At 43.8% G+C, this 24,937-nt stretch overlaps 1 protein-coding gene across 7 annotated transcripts in view; it reads right to left on the reverse strand.

Moving 5' to 3' along the window:
- plxna4 (plexin A4) overlaps positions 1-24,937 on the reverse strand; it is a 658,721-nt gene that overhangs the window by 146,298 nt on the left and 487,486 nt on the right. For all 7 annotated transcript variants that reach the window (XM_059654487.1, XM_059654491.1, XM_059654488.1 and 4 more), the window contains exon 9: positions 18,061-18,175. In XM_059654487.1, the coding sequence (XP_059510470.1) occupies positions 18,061-18,175 (115 nt within the window). The remainder of the gene's footprint in view (positions 1-18,060; positions 18,176-24,937) is intronic.

The following is a 24,937-nucleotide window of genomic DNA, read 5'->3' on the forward strand; positions in this document are numbered from 1 at the left end:
ATCATTGCCTGGTAACAATCTCCTATTGTATCCCCATAACCTTGATCATCATTCCTATCAAAATAATCATCCAGTGAATCTGCCTGCACCTCACTTCATGTAGCATATCCCATACCCTGACCACTCGCTGTGTTTTAAAAAAAGGCTTTTTCCTCACATCACCCCTGGTTCTTTTGCACATCACTTTATATCTGTGCCCTCTCATTCTTGTTTCTTTTACAAGCAAGAACAATTTCTCCCTATCTAATCTACCCAAACCGACTCATCATTATGAAAACCTCTAGCCAAACACCTATCAGCCTTCTTCTCTCTAAAGAGAACAATCACCACTTCTTCAATCTATCCTCATCAGTGAAATGTCTTATCCTTGGAACCATCCTTGTAAATTGCTTTTGGACTCTCTCCAAAGTGCTCACATTCTGCCTAGAATGTGATGCCCACAACTGTACAAAATACTCCAACTGAGGTCCAACAAGTGTCTTCTGCAAGTTCAAATCACCTCCTTGCAAATGTCCACTTATGTCTCCCTTAATAAAAGGTGGGAACACTGGATACTTTATTAACTCTCCATCGAACCTGCCACCATTAGTGATCTGTGCACATATGTGAGATAATAAAGTGTGGAGCTGGATGAACAAAGCCGGCCAAGCAGCATCTCAGGAGCACAAAAGCTGACGTTTCGGGCCTAGACCCTTCATCAGAAAAGGGGGGTGGGGAGAGGATTCTGAAATAAATAGGAAGAGAGGTGGATGCAGACCGAAGATGGATAGAGGAGAAGATAGGTGGAGAGGAGAATATGGGTGGGAAGGTAGGGAGAGGATAGGTCAGTCCGGGGAGGACAGACAGGTCAAGGGGGTGGGATGAGGTTAGTAGGTAGGAAATGGAGGTGTGGCTTGAGGTGGGAGGAGAGGATAGGTGGGAGGAAGAACAGGTTAGGAAGGCGGGGACGAGCTGGCTGGTTTTGGGATGCAGTGGGGGGAGGGGAGATTTTGAAGCTGGTGAAATCCGCATTGATACGATTGGGCTGCAGGGTTCCCAAGCGGAACATTGAGTTGCTGTTCCTGCTGCCTATGGGTGGCATCATTATGGCACTGCAGGAGGCCCAGGATGGACATGTCGTCTAAGGAATGGGAGGAGGAGTTCACGACTGGGAGGCGCAGTTGTTTATTGCGAACCGAGCGTAGGTGCTCTGCAAAGTGGTCCCCAAGCCTCCGCTTGGTTTCCCGAATGTAGAGGGAGCCACAATGGGTACAGCGGATGCAGTATACCACATTGGCGGATGTGCCCGTGAACATCTGCTTGATGTGGAAAGTCATCTTCGGGCCTGGGGGTGAGGGAGGAGGTGTAGGGGCTGGTGTAGCACTTCCTGCTGTTGCAGGGGAAGGTGCCGGGTGTGGTGGGGTTGAAGGGGAGCGTGGAGCAGACAAGGGAGTCGCGGAGAGAGTGGTCTTTCCAGAAGGCAGACAAGGGTGGGGATGGAAAAATGTCTTTAGTGGTGGGGTCGGATTGTAGATGGCGGAAGTTGGTGGGGTGGTATATGAGAACTAGAGAGATTCGCTTTTGACAGTTTTTGCGGGGGCGGGGTGTGAGGGATGAGGTGCGGGAAATACAGGAGACATGGTCAACGGCATTCTCAACAACTCGGTGGGGGGGGGATGTTGCGGTCCTTGAAGAACGAGGGCGTCTTGGATGTCCAGGAGTGGAATGCCTCATCCTGGGAGCAGATGCGGCAGACGTGAAGGAATTGGGAATAGGGGATGGCATTTTTGCAAGAAGGTGTTTGGGAGGAGGTGTATTCTAGGTAGCTTTGGTGAGTCGGTGGGCTTGAAATGGATTTTGGTTTGGAGGTGGTTGCCTGAGATGGAGACAGAAAGGTCCTGGAAGGTGAGGGATGTGTTGGAGATGGTCCAGGTGAACTTAAGGTTGGGGTGGAAGGTGTTGGTGAAATGAATGAACTATTCGAGCTCCTCTTGGGAGCAAGAGGCGGCACCGATACAGTCATCAATGTAATGGAGGAAGAGGTTGGGTTTAGGGCCAGTGTAAGTGCGAAAGAGTGCTCATATGTGTCCAGGCCCCTTTGCTTCTGTAGTCCCTTTAGAAATATATACACCTGCCCACCCTACTTTATATTGTCCATCAATATTCTTCTGGCCAAAATGCCTCACCCACAATACTCAGTCTTGAGCCCCATCTGACAGGTTACCTATCCAGAGACTCCTTTCACAGGTCCATGTCCTTTTGGAGTTCTATACCATCCTCCTCACAGTATACAATTCACATAAGTTTCATGTCATCTGAAAGATAGATAGATAGATATATATATATATATATATATAGATATTAAAAAACAAACTTTAAATTTTGTTCCCGTCAGTGAGCAACAAAGACAAGATTACATTGATTGTGCAGCCCTAGATAACCTGAGATATACTGATGAAAGGCCTTCAACTAGAACTTCAGGGCCTGGTAGTAATGGTGCTCCCGTTATGGAGATTAGGTTGATAACTCCAGTGAAGGAGTAGGGACATTATGAGGTCAAAGTCAGTGCGCAACTCTGAGGCACATATTATATTCCAAATATTTTTTCACCAATAATCCATACAAGCTCAAGCTATCTTCCTTCCCTGTACAGTCAAATGCCCCTGAGATGAAGCCTTGTTTTTACTTCACTTTTACTTGAAATTACAATAATTTCACATCGACTGGCACTTTAAAGTGAATGATCAATAATCACACCCCAAAGTTCTCCCTTCCCTTTCACTGCGAATGGATGGCCCTTCATCATGCACACACATCTGCTGCTCGCTGCTCCAGTATGAATCAGTGTACATTCATCTACATTAAAGAAACATCTGTTTAGACCATGGCAGTGGGAACTCTGCATGAATAGTTTAAAGCGATGGTATCTTCATTGCAACGAAAGTTTGTCAAATTTTTATTTACTAGAATTATGAGATGGGTATCAATCAAAGCATCACATATCGATAACCGGTGGTGACAGAGAAAACCCTCTCCCCTCACCATCTCTATAGCTTCCTGCAGCCCTACGATGTTCCCAGATTTCTGTGCTCTACTCAAAGCAGACTCTTGTGCAACCCAATTTTGATCATCCCACATCGGTGGTTATACCTTCAGCTGCATAGATTCTAAGCTACGGAACTCTGTTCCTTAACATCTCTGTCTTTCTCCCCTCTGTTAATATTCTATTCAAAACCAAATGGTTTGACCATGTTTTGCCAATCTGTCCTAATACCTCCTTGCATTAACTTGGCACAAAATTTTGATCCTTAACACAAACTACCTTGAGACATTTCATTAGTGCAAGATATAGCAATACTGTTGGAGCTATTGAGTGACAATGTTGAGTCTATGCGGGTATAGCAGGTTGACTTCCCCATATCCTGCCTTGCCTCCGTGACGCTTTGGGTTATCAGAGGAGCAGTCGACTTGCAAGTCTTTATTTTCTCAGTATCTCAGCAACTACAAGGGGCAACAATTACTGGTTAGGGATAATGTTGATATGCTTTATAAATCAGAGACTCATCTAAGGAATGAGAACTCAAAGAATGGTTAAATGCCAGATATTGCCACAATGAGGAATGAGTACTGGACCTGGGAGTGCATAATGCTGGCAATCAATGCCCTAAACAGGAAAGGTTTAATCTCCCGGTATTAGAAAGTGGACATGTGAAAAAAGGGGGGTGCACGAGGCTCCAACTCCCAAATCACAGGTGAACATTATTGATGAGGCGAGAAAATCTGAAGGAAGACAACACTGCAATCAATTTCAGGGAAAGATGGTCGGGGGGGGAGTACTTCTGAGAACTTCCTCTCCAATAACACACAGCAATCACCTAGGGTCATGAAGCCCATACTTGCCCTATCTGATCTTGATGGACAATAAAACCTGACGAGGAAAATCCCTTTACATCTGAGATTCGAAACAAAGTGAGAGAGATGGGCAGGAAGGAAGTAATTCTTTGCCAGCAGCAAACGACTTCAACATTTGACTCTGGTGGTAATTCTGCCGTGTTTACCCATTGTCTGACTTCAGTTACCTTATTTGGATCATTAATTTAAAAGGCATATCAATACCATGCCTAAACACTGATCGTCGTCCCTTTAGTGCCCACGCTTACTGCAATACTCATTTCTTTTTATGGCTAGTGGGTCAGTTACATGTTGATGGATTCCAGAGGGAATTAGACTTACAGATCCTAAGAGGAGAATAAACTGCAAAATAATTGAGCAACTGGCTTGTTTTATTGCAGTGTCGACTAAAGATGATTTCCAAAGAGCTGTTACATTACCTTTAGTGATTATCGGGTCTTCATTAAGGTGCATAAATGCCCTTCACTCAAAACACAATCTGAAATCCTTATAGCACACAGGAACGTCTCTGGCCCAGGGTGTTTTTCTGAGGAGGAGGCAGGGGAGCAGAGGTACATGCTGGTGGAGGAAGTCTGTTTTACTTTGTAACATAGACATCACACAGCTCACAGGAAAACGCAGTAAAACTCTGTGCCCAAATCAGCCCCAGCACAGGCAACATGTTAATTTCCAAGCATTACTGTCTTTTGCCCCCTTTGGTTGGGAATCATTTGTTGGGGTAAATTTTCACACACGTTACGCCCTCAGAGAATGACGCTGCGAGTTGGAAGAATCGAGCAGACCGACCGACAACCTGTTTTGAGCTGCATGAACACTCCACCTGTGGCTACCAAGTCTGGGAATGGGATTTGCACCTGCGGCTTTCCAGCTCTGAGGTGCTTGAGTACGGGAAATCAGCCCTATCAGGAGAAGGCTCCATTTTAAGGTAGGGAACTTCAGAGGGGAGCTTGTTGAAGCACTGTGGAGGAAACGGGGTGTTTGATGGGAACTAGTATAGCCCAATGTCAAGGAATAATTGACCTTTCCGGGAGAAACATATTTGGTCCTTCTGGTCCACAAGCTGCAATGTAAAGACACTGCTTTCTTCCTGAATAAGTCCTCATTTACCTTGAGCTGACCTGAAAACACAGCTGGCTATTATTACATCTATATCGGAAGCGACACGCCCCATAATATTTCAATTGACAACCAGCGTCAATATAGCAATGTCCCATCTCTGTCAAACCAGGGGTCAAGAATAACAGACACCAAACCATGCAATACAGCAGGAAAAATGGCATGGCAGTGCACAGAGACAACATCATCATCCATCAGGATAACCTTTGTGAGTGAGAATGCCAGACATCAAAATATCCAATACCAAACAGTGGAGAGAATGCTCTAAACCTTGGATAAATGGATATCCTAGTCAAACCCAGAACTTGAAAGGTTGCACTTGGGTTTGGAATTTTTAAAATGCACCCAACCTCAATCTATTCATATTTTGGGGGTTATAACTCCATTCCTTCTGTTTATTAATACTGGGGTCAAGAGAGTGGAGGATTCTCTCGACAATTTCTTTCCTTTTGCCAAACTCATCCCAAAAGTGTTGACTCGCCCACTGCACTGATATATTATCTCAAGGAGGTTGATCCTCCCCCTCAATGCCACATCACATGATACACAGTGAATCCTTTGTCAATTGTCAGAAAACCCCATCTGGATCACCAATATCCTTTCGGGAAGGAAACTGCCATCCTTACCTGGTCTTGCCTACATGTGACTCCAGACCCACAGCGATGTGGTTGACTCACAGCTGACCTCTGGGCAATTAGGGGTGGACAATAAATGCTGCCCCAGCCAATGACACCCTCATCCCATGAATGAGTAAAGGAGATATACAGTCATAGAGATGTGCAGTATAGAAACAACCCTTCAATCTAATTCATTCATGCTGACCGGATATCCTAAATTAATCTACTCACATTTGCCAGCATTTGGCCCACATCCCTGCAAACCCTTTCTAACCATATACCCGTCCAGATACCTTTTAAATGTTGTAATTGTATCAACCTCTACAGTTCCTCTGGCAGCTCATGCCAAACATGCACCAACCTCTGTGTGAAAATTGCCCCGTAGTTCCCTTTTAAATCTTTCCCTCTCACCTTAAACTTATGCTCCCTTGTTTTGGACTTCCCTGTCCTGAACAAAAGACTTTGGCAATTCGCCTCATCCATGACCCTCACGATTTTATAAACCTCTATAAGGTCACCCCTCAAACCCCCAAAGACAGAAATGCTACAGATTATCCAGGTACTGGGCATCAAATCTAAGTCTGAAAGAGATTTTCAACCATCCAGCAGGAGTTATTTCATTCCTTACACCACTGAAGACTCACGTTGTTGCCCTACTCTACACCTAACTCACTGATGGCAGGTCATTGTCCCTGCTCTGTATGGCCATTGGAACATGATTGGTACAAGTGACATCAATTCAGCAACTATACTTGCCCTGGCATCTGATAGGTCGGTATAATGACTCTGAAATTATTTTAAAAAGCATTTATGATTGGTTAACAACAATGTTTCTTGTTAACAATCCTTTCATGACTTGGGGACGTTCCAATGTTTTTATAGCCAATGGCTTTTGTAAGTGGTGATAATTTGTACCAAAAAGCACCAACAAACAACAATGAACTAAGTAATCAAATAATTTGAATTGGAGGTAAGTGTTGATCAAGATATCAGGGAAATACCCCCATGCTTCAAATGGTGTCCTAAGATCTTTAACATTCACCTGAATGGGTGGCATGGTGGTTAGCACTGCTGCCTCACTGCAGCAGAGACCCAGGTTCGATTCCAGCCTTGGGCGAGTGTCTGTGTAGAGTTTGCACATTCTCCCCGTGTCTGCGTGGGTTTGATCCGGTTTCCTCTCACAGTCCAAAGATGTGCAGGCTAAGTGGGTTGGTCATGCTAAATTGACTGTAGTGCTCAGGGATGTGTGGATTAGGTGGGTTTTTGGGGACGGCAGGATGCTCTGGGGGTCAGTGTGGACTTGTTGGGCTGAAGGGTCTGTTCCCACACTGTAGAGATACTATGATCTATGAACTGAGGTGAGGCCTGTCAAAGACAAGGGACAGCTCCTGTAACAACATACAGCTTCCTTGTATTACATTCAAGATCTCAGCCCAAGGTTACAGGTGAGCTTATATAAAAGTATCAGAGATAATGGGAACTGCAGATGCTGGAGAATCCAAGGTAATAAAATGTGAGGCTGGATGAACACAGCAGGCCCAGCAGCATCTCAGGAGCACAAAAGCTGACGTTTCGGGCCTAGACGCTTCATCAGAGAGGGGGATGGGGTGAGGGAACTGGAATAAATAGGGAGAGAGGGGGAGGCGGACCGAAGATGGAGAGAAAAGAAGATAGGTGGAGAGAGTATAGGTGGGGAGGTAGGGAGGGGATAGGTCAGTCCAGGGAAGACGAACAGGTCAAGGAGGTGGGATGAGGTTAGTAGGTAGATGGGGGTGCGGCTTGGGGTGGGAGGAAGGGATGGGTGAGAGGAAGAACAGGTTAGGGAAGCAGAGACAGGTTGGACTGGTTTTGGGATGCAGTGGGTGGAGGGGAAGAGCTGGGCTGGTTGTGTGGTGCAGTGGGGGGAGGGGACGAACTGGGCTGGTTTAGGGATGCGATGGGGGAAGGGGAGATTTTCAAACTGGTGAAGTCCACATTGATACCATTAGGCTGCAGGGTTCCCAGGCGGAATATGAGTTGCTGTTCCTGCAACCTTCGGGTGGCATCATTGTGGCACTGCAGGAGGCCCATGATGGACATGTCATCTAAAGAATGGGAGGGGGAGTGGAAATGGTTTGCGACTGGGAGGCGCAGTTGTTTGTTGCGAACTGAGCGGAGGTGTTCTGCAAAGTGGTCCCCAAGCCTCCGCTTGGTTTCCCCAATGTAGAGGAAGCCACACCGGGTGCAGTGGATGCAGTATACCACATCGGCAGATGTGCAGGTGAACCTCTGCTTAATGTCATCTTGGGGCCTGGGATAGGGGTGAGGGAGGAGGTGTGGGGGCAAGTATAGCATTTCCTGCGGTTGCAGGGGAAGGTGCCGGGTGTGGTGGGGTTGGAGGGCAGTGTGTAGCGAACAAGGGAGTCACGGAGAGAGTGGTCTCTCTGGAAAGCAGACAGGGGTGGGGATGGAAAGATGTCTTCGGTGGTGGGGTTGGATTGTAGATGGCGGAAGTGTCGGAGGATGATGCGTTGTATCCGGAGGTTGGTGGGGTGGTGTGTGAGAACGAGGGGGATCCTCTTTGGGCGGTTGTGGCGGGGGTGGGGTGTGAGGGATGTGTTGCGGGAAATACGGGAGACGCGGTCAAGAGCGTTCTCGATCACTGTGGGGGGAAAGTTGCGGTCCTTGAAGAACTTGAACATCTGGGATGTGCGGGAGTGGAATGTCTTGTCGTGGGAGCAGATGCGGCGGAGGTGGAGGAATTGGGAATAGGGGATGGAATTTTTGCAGGAGGGTGGGTGGGAGGAAGTGTATTCTAGGCAGCTGTGAGAGTCGGTGGGCTTGAAATGGACATCAGTTACAAGCTGGTTGCCTGAGATGGAGACTGAGAGGTCCAGGAAGGTGAGGGATGTGCTGGCGATGGCCCAGGTGAACTGAAGGTTGGGGTGGAAGGTGTTGGTGAAGTGGATGAACTGTTTGAGCTCCTCTGGGGAGCAAGAGGCGGCGCCGATACAGTCATCAATGTACCGGAGGAAGAGGTGGGGTTTGGGGCCTGTGTAGGTGCGGAAGAGGGACTGTTCCACGTAACCTACAAAGAGGCAGGCATAGCTGGGGCCCATGCGGGTGCCCATGGCCACCCCCTTAGTCTGTAGGAAGTGGGAGAACACCTCCGCTCAGTTCGCAACAAACAACTGCGCCTCCCAGTCGCAAACCATTTCCACTCCCCCTCCCATTCTTTGGATGACATGTCCATCATGGGCCTCCTGCAGTGCCACAATGATGCCACCTGAAGGTTGCAGGAACAGCAACTCATATTCCGCCTGGGAACCCTGCAGCCTAATGGTATCAATGTGGACTTCACCAGTTTGAAAATCTCCCCTTCCCCCATCGCATCCCTAAACCAGCCCAGTTCGTCCCCTCCCCCCACTGCACCACACAACCAGCCCAGCTCTTTCCCTCCACCCACTGCATCCCAAAACCAGTCCAACCTGTCTCTGCCTCCCTAACCTGTTCTTCCTCTCACCCATCCCTTCCTCCCACCCCAAGCCGCACCTCCATCTCCTACCTACTAACCTCATCCCACCTCCTTGACTTGTCCGTCTTCCCTGGACTGACCTATCCCCTCCCTACCTCCCCACCTATACTCTCCTCTCCACCTATCTTCTTTTCTCTCCATCTTCGGTCCGCCTCCCGCTCTCTCCCTATTTATTCCAGTTCCCTCACCCCATTCCCCTCTCTGATGAAGGGTCTAGGCCCGAAACGTCTGCTTTTGTGCTCCTGAGATGCTGCTGGGCCTGCTGTGTTCATCCAGCCTCACATTTTATTATCTTATATAAAAGTAATGGCTTGCTTATGGTATGGGGCCCATTTCACAGGCACCACGAATCGGCTGCGATTCCCTGCCTGACACAACCAGCTGTACTCACATTTATCACAAATAACATAGCTTGAAATGTTAGAAGTGATTACAAAGGAAATGCAAGGATGCCACAGACCTCCCAGCTTTCTTTTGATTAGATATGAGGCTGAGTCAAAGTCTTCAATGTTATTATCAAGCATCTGCTAGGGTCAAAGACCAAGAAAAAAGTACACAATAGACAACCTCAGAGAGAGAAACATGTCCTGCCGTTACAGTGGGCCAACTGAAGAAAACTGTGGGGAATAAAAAATGTTTGAAATTTCAAGGCCTTTCGTATCTGACCCATTCTGTCCTCAGACTCAAGGTTTTCTGAGCATTAACAACGTATGATAAGACAGTGAGCAGCACACAAGGGGTCTTGCTTATTGAATGAATATAATACATTTCCTAATCAACAAAGGGATGTCACAGATTAAGCAGACGTTTGCCAAATGCAAATATTTTTGGAGCTACTGGATGCCTCACTGGCCTTGGTTATCACAAGAATTAAAACAAAATACGAACCAGCAAAGATTTATTTATTTCCCACCACTGTAAGCTGCCCTGACAAAGCAGCATGAGGCCATCTCGAAGTGAGTCCATTATAACTAACTGCGCTGCTTTAGAGAATCAGTCAGGTGCAGTGGAAATGGAGTTACACACCAGATAAGGAAAGTTCCCTAAACGGCGTTTCTGGACGAGTTGGGTGTGCCTAATCTTTTACTTTTTAGCACAACACCGAAGTCACGCTCCAAACCAAAGTGGTGTTAGCCTGCTCCATGATTTCCACTGTCCTATTTTAATCTTGATGTGGAGGTGCTGGTGTTGGACTGGGGTGGACAAATTCAGAAGTCACACGACACCAGGTTATAGTCCAACAGGTTTATGTGAAATCACACAAGTTTTCGTAGCACTGCCCCTTCATTAGGTGAAGTTCACCTGGTGTCATGTGACTTCCTCTTTAATTTCAAAGGGCAGTGGAAACATGGAATGTTCTATTACAATTCCAATGACCATTATTTACCTCTGTGGCTAAGCAGGATCGAGGAGCCAAATGGCCCATTTCTATTCCTGTATTCCATTTGCAAAAATGCTCATTTGATTTTTCAAAAACTCTGATGAGACGAGATGTCAAATCTAAACCTGAGCATTTGCACTGTCCTAATACAAAACGTAATTTAGGAAAACACACAGACTTTTTTATTTCAAAAATATACTTCAATTCATAAAAATATATTTATCTACGTTCACAGGTACTAAAGCAGTTCTGTGCTATCTTTGACTATCAAGAAAAATAAACATGAGAATTTGATATTCCTTGCAGTTGCAAAAACCGAAGGCATTTCTTATTCATGCAAGACACTATTCACATATATTGAGGCAATGAGTGAGTCTGATAACTGAACAGACTCTTGTTTTGTAGTGGCAGAAAGACTTTAGGTGGTGGGCTTTCCCCACTGCATGGACTGTGCACCAACACTCCCAGGTTTGGACTTCACTGAGGGCAAACAAGTGGGAAGAAAGATAGCCACCTCCTATGAGAAAAATCTCTGTCAGAGCACTGTGTCTATTGTTCAGAATTCAAAACTTCAACTATAATGCTGGCACAGTAAGAATCCTAATTCTAACTAAATAATCTCAGTTAAACATAACTTGGCCAAACTACTTCTAACGTTCTTTGTATAGTTACAACAGAACTTAGGGCTTTATTGGGCCCTGGGATACCTAAACACTTTCAGGGAGAATCACTAACACCCATTACGATACCTGCTGCTGGTCTGCAATTTAATTTAACTTGTTTCATATTCCAATCTCTGTTCAAATGTGGGCAGATTCCCAAAACAGCAGAAAGAAGATCCAAAGCTATTGAATAGTCAGACTGCGCTAACATCTTTGAATGAACAATAACCTTATTACTGTCTTCAGTTCAGATATAAAACCCATGTGTATTAATTAGGTTTGTCAATCACTACAGCTTACTGATGGAAAGCTGAAGCAAAACAGTCATTGTAGGAGCAACTGATTATAGACTTTATTTCTGCTTACGTTGAAAGATGCTGCCCTTCTCTTAAATGACAACTGGCTAAAGTTTGCCTTCTCTGTATCCTTCTATCTCAAGGACACAAGGTAAGTGCAATCTATTGCTGATACCTCATCCCAAAACATTCAACAGGGCTGAGGTGTCAACACATAGCTTCATTCAGCTGAAATATGGAGCAGGGTCCTGGGCAATAATGTTATAGCTTTGTAGCCAACACAGATTTCAAGGGCCTTCTGAATGTTCTGTTACCTTGGAAAGCTATCGGAACTTAGGGCTTCACAGAAAAGATTTGACTATTTCTTCACTGAACGTACCAATATGCACATTGCGGTTGGGAGCAGTGGTTATTCATCAGGTGTAAGAATCAGTTCTGATTTTCCATCCCAATCTATTCACTTGGCTGACCTATACCTGCACCTCACCCTCAGATGCTGAAGCCAATCTCATCTCTCAATTGTCACCTCCTCCCAAACCCACAACCTCTCTTGAAGGAGAATAGCAACAGGCATGCGGAGAACACCACCACTTCCAAGATACATGCTAGCCTGACTTGCAACTTATTGCTGTTATCTACTAAAATCACCAACTTCCATACGTATTTCTAAACAAAATCTCTCACCTTTAGGTATATATTTTTATGAAGGCGTAAGTCACAGTCCATAACTTTGCCAAAATGCATAATTTTTATGTGTAACGTTACTCCCATTATTTGACAATAGACGTGTATGTCTTGGTTTCTTCTTTATTCTACACTGTACAGGGTCATCACTCTTAACTCCAGATATTTGCCAAGGGTTCTTTAGCAGTGTCCCCCGCCAACCACAGCTTGCACTAGCCAGAAGACCAAGGATAAAGGTTGGATGAGAACACACCAAACACCATCCTGCCTTGGAAATATGTTGGTTGTTGCTTCATCGTTACTGAGTCATAACTCTGGAAACTCACCCACCCCCCAAACACCACCATGGATGCATTTTAATGGCACAGATCAGGAAGAAAGCCCAGCAACATGGTGACAAGTCCATCTGGAGGTTGGTATGAAATGCCAGCCTCACCAATGATTCCCAAGAATTGATCAATTAAAATCCTGGCTGAGATCAGACCGGAGGCAGGATCAAACCTGGGCTCTTCCTGACTTGTTTGACTCAGTTCCCTATCCTTCGTTTGTTGTCCAAAAATCATGGGAGTTGTTGACATGTTTTTCGTTAATTAAGATGGCTTTCCAAATGCTATTGGCAAAATCTTTCTTGTCTTTTCCACCAAATATGAATAACTGCCCATCAATAAGTTAGCAGTGCATTAGTTGTCCAAGTGACAATGTATAAACAAAGCGCTTTTATCGCATTCCTGTCACTGTCAAGAAAAAAATAAAGTTACGTATTTTCTTTTAACACAAACGCATCATTTCCGAACACAGATTCTTGTCATCTTTGAAGTTAAACTCTCCAAATCTGTCTCCAACCAGTCATTGCCCTATCACAGGAAGTCCACATATCCTGTTTATATTTTATTTATTTATGCCAGTGGTCCAAAGGGGCAAAGGTTCCCAGACACAATGTCCAGAACGGTGATCTTATTAAGTGCTCAGCTTCTTGTTTCATTCCCAGCCTCTTAATAAATACCGAAACAACAATACATACATATATTGCAGCTCCAGTGTAATGAAACTGCCCAAGGGATTTCACTGGAGGAGTACAGAACAAAGTATAGCATCGTGCCAAGAACAAAAAAAAGATGAGGTCCAATTACCAAAGGCTTAGTCAAAAAAGTAAATTTAAAGTAAGGGCTTAAACGGGGAAAGTGAGGTGGAGAGGTGTCGGGAGGGGTTGACAATGTTGGAACTGAGTTAAATCAGGGAAGCACAAAAGGTCAGAAGGAGGGGAACATAAACAGCTTGGAAAGTCGTGACTCTGGAAGAGATCATAAAAAGGTGGCATGGTGGGTCAGTGGTCAGCCCTGGTCCCTCACAGCGCCAGGGACCCGGGGTTTAATTCCAGCCTCTGGTGACTGTCTATGTGGAGTTTGCATGTTCTCCCTGTGTCTGTGTGAGTTTCCTCTGGGTGCTCCAGTTTCTTCCCGCAGTCCAAAGATGCACAGGTTAGGTGGATTGGCCATGCTAAACTTTCCAATGCAAACCCCGATGGGCCAAATGGCGCCTTTCTGCGCCATTGGATTTCTATGACTTGGTCCCAGATGGATTTGAAAACAAAGATGAGATCTTTAAAATCAAGGTGTTGTTGGACTGGGAGCCAACATTGGTCACTGCATCCGGGAATCACAGGGCTTTGGCTGGAAGATGCAATGACTCTCGGTGAGAAAAAAGTTCACATAGCGAGTAGTTGGATATAGAAGATCTGCTTGACAGTGCAGTGGAGGTAGTTTCAAACAAGACATTCCAGAAGACATTAGAAAATGAGTTAAAAAGAAACAATCTGCAGGGTTGGGGGAAAGTGCAGGAGATTGGCTCTCGGTTTAAAAGCTCAGAGAGCCATTGTAATACGATGGCAAAACAGTCACCATTCTGCACCAGACTCTATGAGTCTGTGGTGTGAGTTAAGAAATGGGTTGCAGACCTTTGGTTGAACTTGAATGCATGGGATAGAAAATGGGTGACCAGACAGGAGTGTATTGAAATAACATTGCAAGTCGAAAGCGCAAGAAAATGAGAAAGCTTTGACATTAATCAAGATCATGCCATCCTTATCTCATCTGAACGACATGTGACAAAATTGTGGTTGACCTTAAACTGCCCTGTAGGTAATTAGTGATTGGCAATAAATGCTGGACTAGACAGTGACACCCACATCCCATCAACAAATATAAACAAACATGTGGCAGCATTCCCAGTCTTCTAGCTAGTCACAATTAATTCTGGGTAGATCTAAAGATGTTCTCACCACAGGCTTCTGGTTAAACTAACACCTAGATTATGAACTGTTGTTGGACATCTGCCTGGAGATTTCTTCACAAAGTTCCCAGCAACCAACTGACCCACCCTCCTGCTCCTGTCATTGGTTCAATCTTGGCAATGGTACTCTCACCCAGCCAGTTGGCAAGCAAGAATGTTTTTAACTGGGCAAATCTGGCTGTCATTCAAACAGCTTTTTTTTCTGCCATTTCCAATATTCTTAAGAACTAACATATTGAAGCAGAAAGCAAAATAACACACACTTTTTTTTCCATGGATTAATTTTTCATTACTGGTGACTCCAGTGCAATCACAGAGGGCTCCCAATCCTTGTTAGGGAAAACCGGAGCAGGCCATCAGTAATTTCACCAGGGAATTTGATTAACATCCCTGCAGATTCAATCCAGAATCTAGGTCTACACAACTTGACCTCAAAACCAAAATTATCTTGTTGCAAACAGCTGCAGTTTAAATTCGCCCAAGGTCAAATAACATTCTAACCTCCTCCATCATTAAATCCTCAAAGCAAAAATGTGTTTTCATATTTCCTTGTAAAAGCAAGAATACTTAAAGAACCCGCAAAAATTTATCTGCCTCAAAAACAGAAAAGAGAGTGTCCATGATTTGGATGGCTCAAAGCTAAATTACAAGTATGCAAATGTATTCAAGCCAGCGAAGGAACCAAAAAGGGTAAAGTAATGTTAACCCTTGCCTTATGGAGATGGTGATATAAAGGGAGGGATGTAATGCTGCAATTGTGCAAAGCTTTGGACAGACTGTTCTTGGTAGACTCAGTTCTGAGGTGTTTTTATTTAAATTCTTTATTTAAATTTTATTTAAATTTTATTTAATACCTCAGTTCTGAGGTATTTTTATTCATAAAAATCACCTCTAAATACATACAAAGGTGCTAAATCATATCTGTAGGGTCCCTGCAGAGCCTTTGCAAAACAAAATAAAACAGAACATTGCAATTTTTCCATTTCTCAGAGTTTTGGACAGTTGTGAAAAACAAAGGCACTTCTGAGTGGTTTACCTCACAAAGGAAACACTGGGATGGTTGTAGTGCACATTCTCCAGAACAATACCTGGGTGAGAGGGTCAAACTGTGCCAGAGGGGTTACATAAGCTTAGTCATTCCCCTGAGCGTTGAGCATTGAGTGGCGATCTAAGCAAAGTGCTGTAAAGGTTCGATAGCGTAAATAGAGACTATTTTCTCTGATGGAGAATATTGAGCCCTCTTGTACCACAGCGGAAGCATCTTTAACCCTGCAGTAAGAAGCACACATTTGAGTCCCCCCAGCTTCAGAGATGTGTAATAACATCTCTGAGCAGGTTGATTAGAAAAACAGTTCATTAAAAAAATCACAGATAATGTTGCATCATCTTAAAAATGTAAATCACCTCTTGTACTCCATTGAATGCCCTGTGGTCGGAGGGATTTGCTGAGTAGGGCACAAATTAATAGAAATCTCCACTGATAAGCCTGCCTTCCGGCTGTTTTCAACAAGGAGGGTGGTGAAAGCCCTAGACTGGTCTCTGAGAGCAAAATCTGGGCCAATGTCCTTTAGTTCAAATGACATTTCTACATTTATTTCCAGCTTCATTATCATGCGACAATGAGAAATGAGCAGGGCTGGGTTATTGGGGCTACAGAACTTAAAACTGCTCACTAAGCAATGTAGTCAGCCAAACACCATTGTGATTACAGTAAGGGCTGAAAATAAGGGAGCAAAACTTATTTGCCGATGTATTTCTGTTTTCACACAGCATGCAATCAATCACAAAACAGGCTCAACAGAGGCATACTGGCCAAGAGTATAATGTTGTGGAGGGCTGTTTCAGAGCTAGTAGGAACTGCAGATGCTGGAGAATTGAGATAACAAGGTGTAGAGCTGGATGAACACAGCAGGCCAAGCAGCATCATAGGAGGAGGGAAGCTGACGTTTCGGGCCTCGACCATTCTTCAGAAATCACCTGCCTTGTTTCAGAGTTATAAGAGAAGGTGATGAGAAAAGAGGGAAAGAATTCCTCCAAGACATATCGGAGACATTCACATCCAATAACGATTGCAATATTCCCATAAACAGTTACGGAAATGGTAGGAGCTGCAGATGCTGGAGAATCTGAGATAACAAGGTGTACAGCTGGATGAACACATCAGGCCAAGCAGCATCAGAGGAGCAGGAAAGCTGACGTTTCAGGTCTAGACCCTTCTTCAGAAATTTCTGAAGAAGGGTCTAGCCCTGAAACATCAGCTTTCCTGCTCCTCCCATAAATAGTAATTTTTTTTAAAAAGGGACTTCATTGGATTTCTGGTGCTGTCAATGGAGGGTTGTGACATTGTTTGAAATCTTGGGAGAACAGTGGGGTAGGAATCCTTAATCAGATTCAGAGGTGATGGCCTCATGCTATTATCACAATTAATCCAGAGACCCAGGCAATATTTTGGGGACCCAGGTACAAATCCAGATGGACTTGAATTCAATAAAAATCTGAAATGAAGAGTTGGATACTGAACATGAATATATTGTTGATCGTCAAAAAAATCCATCTGATTGATAATGTCCATTAGGGAAGGGAACAGCTATCCTTACCCAATAATGACCTACATGTGGCTTCAGACTCACAGCAATGTGGTTGGTTCATAACTACATTCTGGGTCATTACGGATGGGCAATAAATGTTGGCTAGCCAGAGATGCCCTCATCTTGTGAATGAATAGAATCTCCAACTGAATCAACAGAATGTGCAATTCAGAAACTATAACAGAAAGAGCTGGACTAGCTCAACAGGTCTAACAGCATCTTTAGAGGGAATAGCAGAGCCAATCTTCCAAGTCCAGTGAACTTGCAACAGAACAAATGATGAAGCAGTTCTGACAATGTGCCACTGGACTCAAAACCTTGGCTGTTTCTCTCTCTATAGATGCTGCCAGGTCTGCTGAGTTTAAATAGCACTTTCTGTTTTAGTTTCAGATCTCCAGCATTCACAGTTGTTTGTTCTCTTTTACACAGTTCAGATCTCAATTTAACATTTCAGCTCAAAGATCTTTGGCAAGGCCTCCTTGACGGAGTTCTGAAACACCAGTCGAGATTATCTGCTTTAATTGTCACATTTTATCCAAATGCCACATGCAACTGACAAATCAATACATTTCAATGCTACTTATTGCTGGAGACTTCCAGCTCTGGCCTTCCATCCAACGTTCTCAATATCATGACCTCCACAGTGCTGGGCGAGTTCTCTGTCACCAAAACTGTGAATGAGCCAAAAACAAATGGTAAGGAACATTCTAACAAGTCACAATTTTTCAGGCCCCAAGAACCTGTTCCAAGATCCAATTAGATCATGGATGATTTCTGTTTCAACTCCATTTGTCCACTATGTTCACCTAACTAAATGAATCTCCATCTTGAAAATGTCAACTGGCCAAACCTCAAACTGCTACTTGCAAGGAGAAAGGTTGCAGAGCAAACTGGGATATGTCAATTATCCTCATTTCAACTCCCCATTCTTGTGTGCTTATAGCTTTTGGGCTGTCAAAGCCAAGTTGGTTCTGCCATCTGCGTGGGTGAGAAGAATGAAAAAAGATGGGAAATGTCCTTACCTCTGAAACATTAACCCTCCCTTCCTGGAAGGAGCATGTCCTTGGGTCATGTGTACACACGTGCCGATATTTGCACCAATGGCATCGATAGGGGCTGTTCACGCAGGACAGGCACCTGGTTTGACAAAATACACAATCAGGTGATGCTTCATAGCAGGTTGCACAATCTACAAATATTCATGATGTGGCGGTGCCGATGTTGGACTGCGGTGGACAAAGTCAGAAGTCACATGACACCAGGTTAGAGGCCAACAGGTTATCTGACAAAGGAGCAGCACTCCAAAAGCTTGTTTTTTTCTCCTTTATTCATTCATGAGATGAGGACATCACTGGCTAGCCAGCATTTATTGCCTATCCCTAATTGCCCAGAGGGCAGCTACGAGTCAACCACATTACTGTGGGACTGTAGTCACATGCAGGCCAGACCAGGTGAGGATGGCAGTTTCCTTGCCTAAAGGGCATTAGTGAACCAGATGGGTTTTTCCAACAATTGACAATGGATTCATGGACATCATTAGACTCTTAATTCCAGATATTTATTGAATTCAAATTCCATCATCTGCCATGTCAGGATTCGAATCCAGCTCCCCAGAACACTGGATTAACAGTCCAGCGATAATACCACTGGGGCACCGCCTAGTGATTTCAAACAAATCTGTTGGATTATAAACTGATGTTGTGTGACTTCTCACTTTGTACAAATATTCAGGCTAATTCTAAGTAAGGAGAACCTGACTATAGCTAAATCAAAATGTTAAGCCTTCACACTTCAAGATGTCTAGAGACAACCTAGTTATTCAAGCTGGCTTCTGCTGGCTGCAAAGTCAAAGGTCACAAATACAGTGCACTCCCTCAGCAAATAGAAGTTAAACTCTGATTAACATTCTAACCCACTCTCAAGTTATGAGAGCTTTTGACGGAGCAGAAGGAGAAAATCTATTCATTCTGGCAAGTGGGTAGTTTACCAGAAGTCATAAATATAAAGTAATCAGCATCAGATCAAGAGGGGAAATGAGGAGAGTGTTTTTCACTAAGAGAATTGTTGGCATCTGGAATGCTCTGTTTGATAAGTTGCCAGAAGCTGATTCCATAGAGAATTAAACAAGAATGAGGAATTTTTTAGGTTACAGACAATTAATAAAAGAGGCTGTTGGAGTAGACATAACTACTGTTCAAAGAACAGGCTTGATGGACTGCACAGCTTCTTCCTGTGTTGAAAACTGCCCATTGAATTCAACAATTTCCAGTCTTGCACCACGTTGAAAATTGTGTTGAGCCCTTTATCCACTTGATGCTTCCATACACGAATGTACCAGCAAAGGGAGTCAAGTGGGAAAAGGTAATAAAAGACCCAATTCCCAATCACTCATGTCATCTGCATTCTAAATATCACAGGCTAAGTATATATGTGTTTCTGAATGGGGTTCTTGTGGTGCAGTGGTAGTGCCCCTATCTCACAGCCAGGAGACCTGGGTTCAAACTCTTCCTGCTCCAGAGCTGCATAATAACATCTTTGAACAGGCTGGTTATGCTATATCTATAAGCATTCCCATCTCAAGAACTTCACAATACTAATTAAAATTTAAAGGACCTCCCTATTTTAGATGAGGTCCGCACCAGAGAGCTTATACAATACAATCCAATTCAATACAGCACTGAGTCAGGTTCTTTAGCTGACCAAGCCAGTTCTAATCCGCATTTCGACCCAGTATTATTGCGCATGCGTGGTTTCTATCTCTCGTTTCGCTTTCTGTTCATGTGTCTATCGGGATAAGCCTTAAATGTTGCTAATGTGCCTGCTTCTAGCACCTCTGCTGGCAGTGTGTTCCAGGAAACCACCAACCTCAGCATGTAAAATGCTTCCTGCACTTGTCCCCTAAATTTGTGGCATTCTCCACATAATAGAGAAGGCTAAAAGGAGATTTGGTGGATGCATTTAAAATCATGAAGGATTTAGATTTACTAGAGAAAGAGAAACAATTTCAAATGGCTGAATGGCTAATAGCAACAGAGCACAGAGTTAAAGTGGTTGGCACAAGAATCAGAGGTGGGATAAAGAAAAGTTTTTTTCAAAGTGGTTAGGATCTGGAACAGATTCCGTGACAGGATAGTGATAGTAGCAGCTTTCAAAAGGGAATTGAGTAAATAGTTAAAAGTGAAGAGAATGATTGTATGCATCTTGAGAGAAAGCAGGGAAAGCTGACATGGGCATGATGCCCTGGATGGTCTCATTCTGTGCTGCACTACATGATACAGTGATTCAGTGATTAAAATAAAACAAAAACCCATTTGTTGCCCGAAAGCAAAGCACTGCCTCTTACATCAAATAAATTAGATTCTGAGCCATTATCATCTCAGACACATTTATATTCTTCCTAAAACAAGGTGATCTATATATAACACAGTCCTTCAGATATGATCTCTCCAGTGCCCTGTGTCAGTGAAGCGTAATCTCCCTATTTTTGTATTCAATTCCCCAAAAAACTTACACTGCTCGATTTGCTTTCCTAAATTCTTGCTCAATCAGTACACTAATCTTTTGTGCTTTCCACATCCCTCTAACTCTCAAAGCTCTGCAACCTCTCACTATCTAAATAAAATGCTTTTTCAAAACAGTTCCTGCCAAAATGGTTGATTTCACATTTTTCCACATTGTGGCCGATTTGCCAGACCTTTGCCTATTTAATTAGCCTTTCTATATCTTTCTGTAGCCTGTTTTGCCCTCTTCACAACTTACTTTCCTGTCTGACTTTGTATCATCGGTACATTTGGCAGCTGCATCTTTGGCTCCATCACCCAAGTAATTTATGTAAAAAGTCAAGGTCCCGGCATATTACTTGTTAATCTTGCCAATGACCAACTGATCCATTTATGTCTACTGACTGTTTCCTATTTGTGAGCCAATCTTCTGTCCATGCCAATATGAAACCGCCTACATCACGGGCTCTTATTTTCTGCAGTAACCTTTGCTTTGGCATCTTATCAAATGCCTTTTAGAAATTTAAGCATTTTGTATCTACCACTTTATCCGCAGCACACTATGTTCTCAAAGAACTAATATAAATTGTTTCAATACAATTTCTCTTTTAAAAACCTTGTTAGCTGTGCTTGATTATCTTGAAATGATGTAAATGTCTTACTGTAATTTCTTAAATAGTAGGTTCTAACATCTTCTCTATGATAGAAGTTAAGCCAATTGGCCTGGAGGTTCCTGTTTGCTGGCTCCTTTTTTTTGGAATAAAGCAGTTACATTCATTAATTTTAAATCTAATGGATCCTTTCGTGAATTTTGGAAAATTAAAACCAATGCATCGACTGTCTCAACACCCACTTCTTTTAAGACCTGATGATGGAAACGATCTGGACTAGGGAACGAGTCAGCCCACAGTTCCACCAATATGCTCAATGTCACAATCACATTTCTGGTCCAAAAGGAAGCAGAAGTAAGAAACAGTAGGTTTTATGTGCAGTAATTGCAGGTGGCACAGTGTGTTGAGAGAGTACTACAAAGCAAACAGAACATAGATCACGGAATGTAGAGCATAGAGCAGTACAGCATGGTACAGGCCCTTCAGTCCACAATGCTGTGTTGTCCTCTTATCCTACTAAGATCAAACTACCCTGCATACCCTACATTATTCTATCATCTATGTGCCTATCCGAGAGTCTCTTAAAAGTCTCTAAAGTACCTCACTCCACTACCACTGCTGGCAGTGCATTCCACACACCCACCACTCACTGTGTGAAGAACCTACCTCTGACATCTCCCCGATACCCTCCTCCAATCACCTTAAAATTATGTACTGTTGTAATAGTTATTTCTTCCCTGGGAAAAAGTCTCTGGCTATCCAGTCTATCTATGCCTCTCATCAGCTTGTACACCTCTATCAAGTCACCTCTCATGCTTCTTCGCTCCAGTGAAAAAGGCTCGGGATCCCACAACCTTTCCTCATAAGACCTGCCTTCCAGTCCAGGCAGCATCCTGGTAAATCTCCTCTGCACCCTCACTACAGCTTCCACATCCTTCCAGAACTGAACACAATACAGGGTCCTGGATTTCATAAATAGACAACTAGAACAGAGCGAGGCATGGTGAAGCTTTATAAAATATTGGTTTGGCCTCAACTGGAGTCTAATTCTGAGCACCATACTTTAGAAAGGATGTGAGGTTGCAAAAGATTTGGTTCTCGGGAAGGAGCAATTTAAGTTAGTTGGGTAGGTTGGAGATGCCAGGGCTGTTCTCTTTACAGAACGTTAAGAGGAGATTGAACAGTTTTCAAAATCGTGAGGGGGTGGTCATAGAGTCATACAGCACAGAAACAGGTCCTTTGGTTAGACTAGTCCATGCCGACCCTAATCCCAAATTAAATTAGTCCCATTTGGCTGCACTTGGCCCATATTCTTCCAAACATTTCTTATCCATTTGCTTATCCAATGTCTTTTAAACATTAGAACTGTGCCCACATCTACCACGTCCTCTGGAAGTCATTCCACACATGAATCATTCTCTGCATATAAAAGTTGCCCCCCATTCCTTTTTTAAATCTTTCTCTTGTCATTTTAAAAATATACCCCCTTGTTTTGAAATCCCCCACCCTAGGGAAAAGACACCTGCCACTCACCTCATCTATGCTACTCATGGTTTAATAAACCTCCATCAGGTCACTCCTCAATCTCCTAAGCTCCAACAAAAAAAGTCCCAGTGTACCCAGCCTCTCCTCCTAATCAAACCCTCCATTCCCAGCAATGTCCTGCTCAATCGTTCCTGAACCCTCTCTAGCTTAATAATATCCTACCTAAAGCAGAAGGACCAGAACTGTGCACAGTACTCTAGAAGATTTCTCACCAACGTTCTATATAACCTCAACATGACATTCCAGCTCCGAAACTCTAAGGTCTGAGCAACAAAGAGAAGAGTGCTAAACACTTTCTTAAGCATCCTGCCTACATGTGATGGAAATTCCAAAGAATTACACACCTGAACCCCTAAGGTCTCTCTGTTCTACAGCATACTGAACATAGAAGATAAGGGAGAAACTGTTCCCATTGACAGAGGGGATATGAAGCTGAGGGTACCGATTTAAAGAAGCTGTGGGGACCAAAGGTATGTGTTCTTTTTTTCCTGAAGCTAGCGGTTGGGATTTGGAATGCAGTGCTTGAGAATTTGAAGGCAGATTCAAGCATGAACTTCAAAAGAATCTGGATATCTGCCTCAAGAGAATATATTTACAGGACCATGGGGAAAGGGCAGGAAACTGGGATCAGGTGAGTTGAAAATTCAGCACAATGGCTCAAATGGTCTCCTGTATTGTAACCATTCCATAGTCTGTCCACTCCAGTGATGGGCTTCAACAGTTAAACAGCCTCACATTCTTCCTGAAGTGCAGTGCCCAGAATTAGAGCCCAGTTGGGTGTTTCATAAAGGTCCACCCCATGCCTTGCTTTATTCAATTTGTCTATTTATGAAGCCCAGGGAGTTCCCACAGGGAATGCCTGCAACAGAATGGGAGGGAGAAAGAGAAAGGAAACTGCAGAATTTCAGGCTCTGCCTGTTTTAATAAGTTGACATCAGTAATTACGGTGTATTTATTTAATCTTTTATTCAACGCTTTATAGACCAACTCAATCATTAAAAACTGTTGCAGTACTAGCACAGCAATAAACAATTAATCATTTTCTGCAATACTCTTTTTAACGATCAACTGCTATGTGAAAGTAAAATTAATTTCCTGGCAATAAATATTTTATTGAAATATTTTCTTTTTTTTCCAGGACTGATTTATTTGATTAAAAATGAGAAAAACAAAGAAATATTTTGGAGTTGATTTTCAGCTGCTGAATCAACCTCAAAATCTATATGAGGAAGGATAGCTGTTACCAATCTCAATTGTAGTCCCTCATAACCATTGAGTTTCCATCAGGAAAGTAAGTACTTCAAAATATCTGATGTGAATTAAGCTTATGCTTGATTGAACCTAAAAGTGTAGCTCTATCAAGTTTAGATTAGATTCCCTACAGTGTGGAAACAGACCCTTCGGCCCAACAAGTTCACACCGCCCCTTGAAGCATCCCACCCAGACCCATCTCCCTATAACCCACACACTCCTGAACACTACGGACAATTTAGCATGGCCAATCCACCTAACCCGCACACCTTTGGACTGTGGGAGGAAACTGGAGCACCCGGAGGAAACCCACGCAGACACAGGAAGAATGTGCAAACTCCACAGAGACAGTCGCCCGAGGCTAGAATTGAACCCGGGTCCCTGGTACTGTGAGGCTGCAGTGCTAACCACTGTGCCACCGTACCGCCCCTTGTCAGCTTGTTTTCCCATTTTTGCACTCTTTCCTTAAAATAGGATGAATGAAGTGAAAGATTGGTCTGGAGAGTGGCTCAATGGTTAGCACTGCTTCCTCACAGTGCCAGGGACCCAGACTCAATTACACCCTCAGATGACTGTCTGTGTGATGGTTCCACACACTCCCTGTGTCTGTGTGGGTTTCCTCCAGGTGCTCTGGTTTCCCCACTAGAGCCTGAAGATAAGCAGGTAGGTGGATTGGCCATGGTAAATTGCCCATGGTGTCCAGGGACGTGCAGGCTGGGTGGATTAGCTTTGGGAAATGCAGTGCTGCAGGGATAGTGTAGAGGGGTAAGTGTGGGTGGGATGCTCTTCAGAGTGTCAGTGTGAACCTGAATGTCCTGTTTATTTGCCATTGTGCCATGCACAGTTCCACACTGTACGGTTTCTCTGATTCACAGCTTAATCAGTATGAACTCTCCCACTCCACTGTAGAAATAACAATCCTTATATCAACAGAGTATTTAGTATTATATCACCTGAAAAGAAGAGGCTGAGGAGATTTAATTCCAAGTCTT

The sequence above is a fragment of the Stegostoma tigrinum genome, chromosome 25 (genome assembly GCF_030684315.1).
Source record: "Stegostoma tigrinum isolate sSteTig4 chromosome 25, sSteTig4.hap1, whole genome shotgun sequence".
NCBI classification, from domain to species: domain Eukaryota; kingdom Metazoa; phylum Chordata; class Chondrichthyes; order Orectolobiformes; family Stegostomatidae; genus Stegostoma; species Stegostoma tigrinum.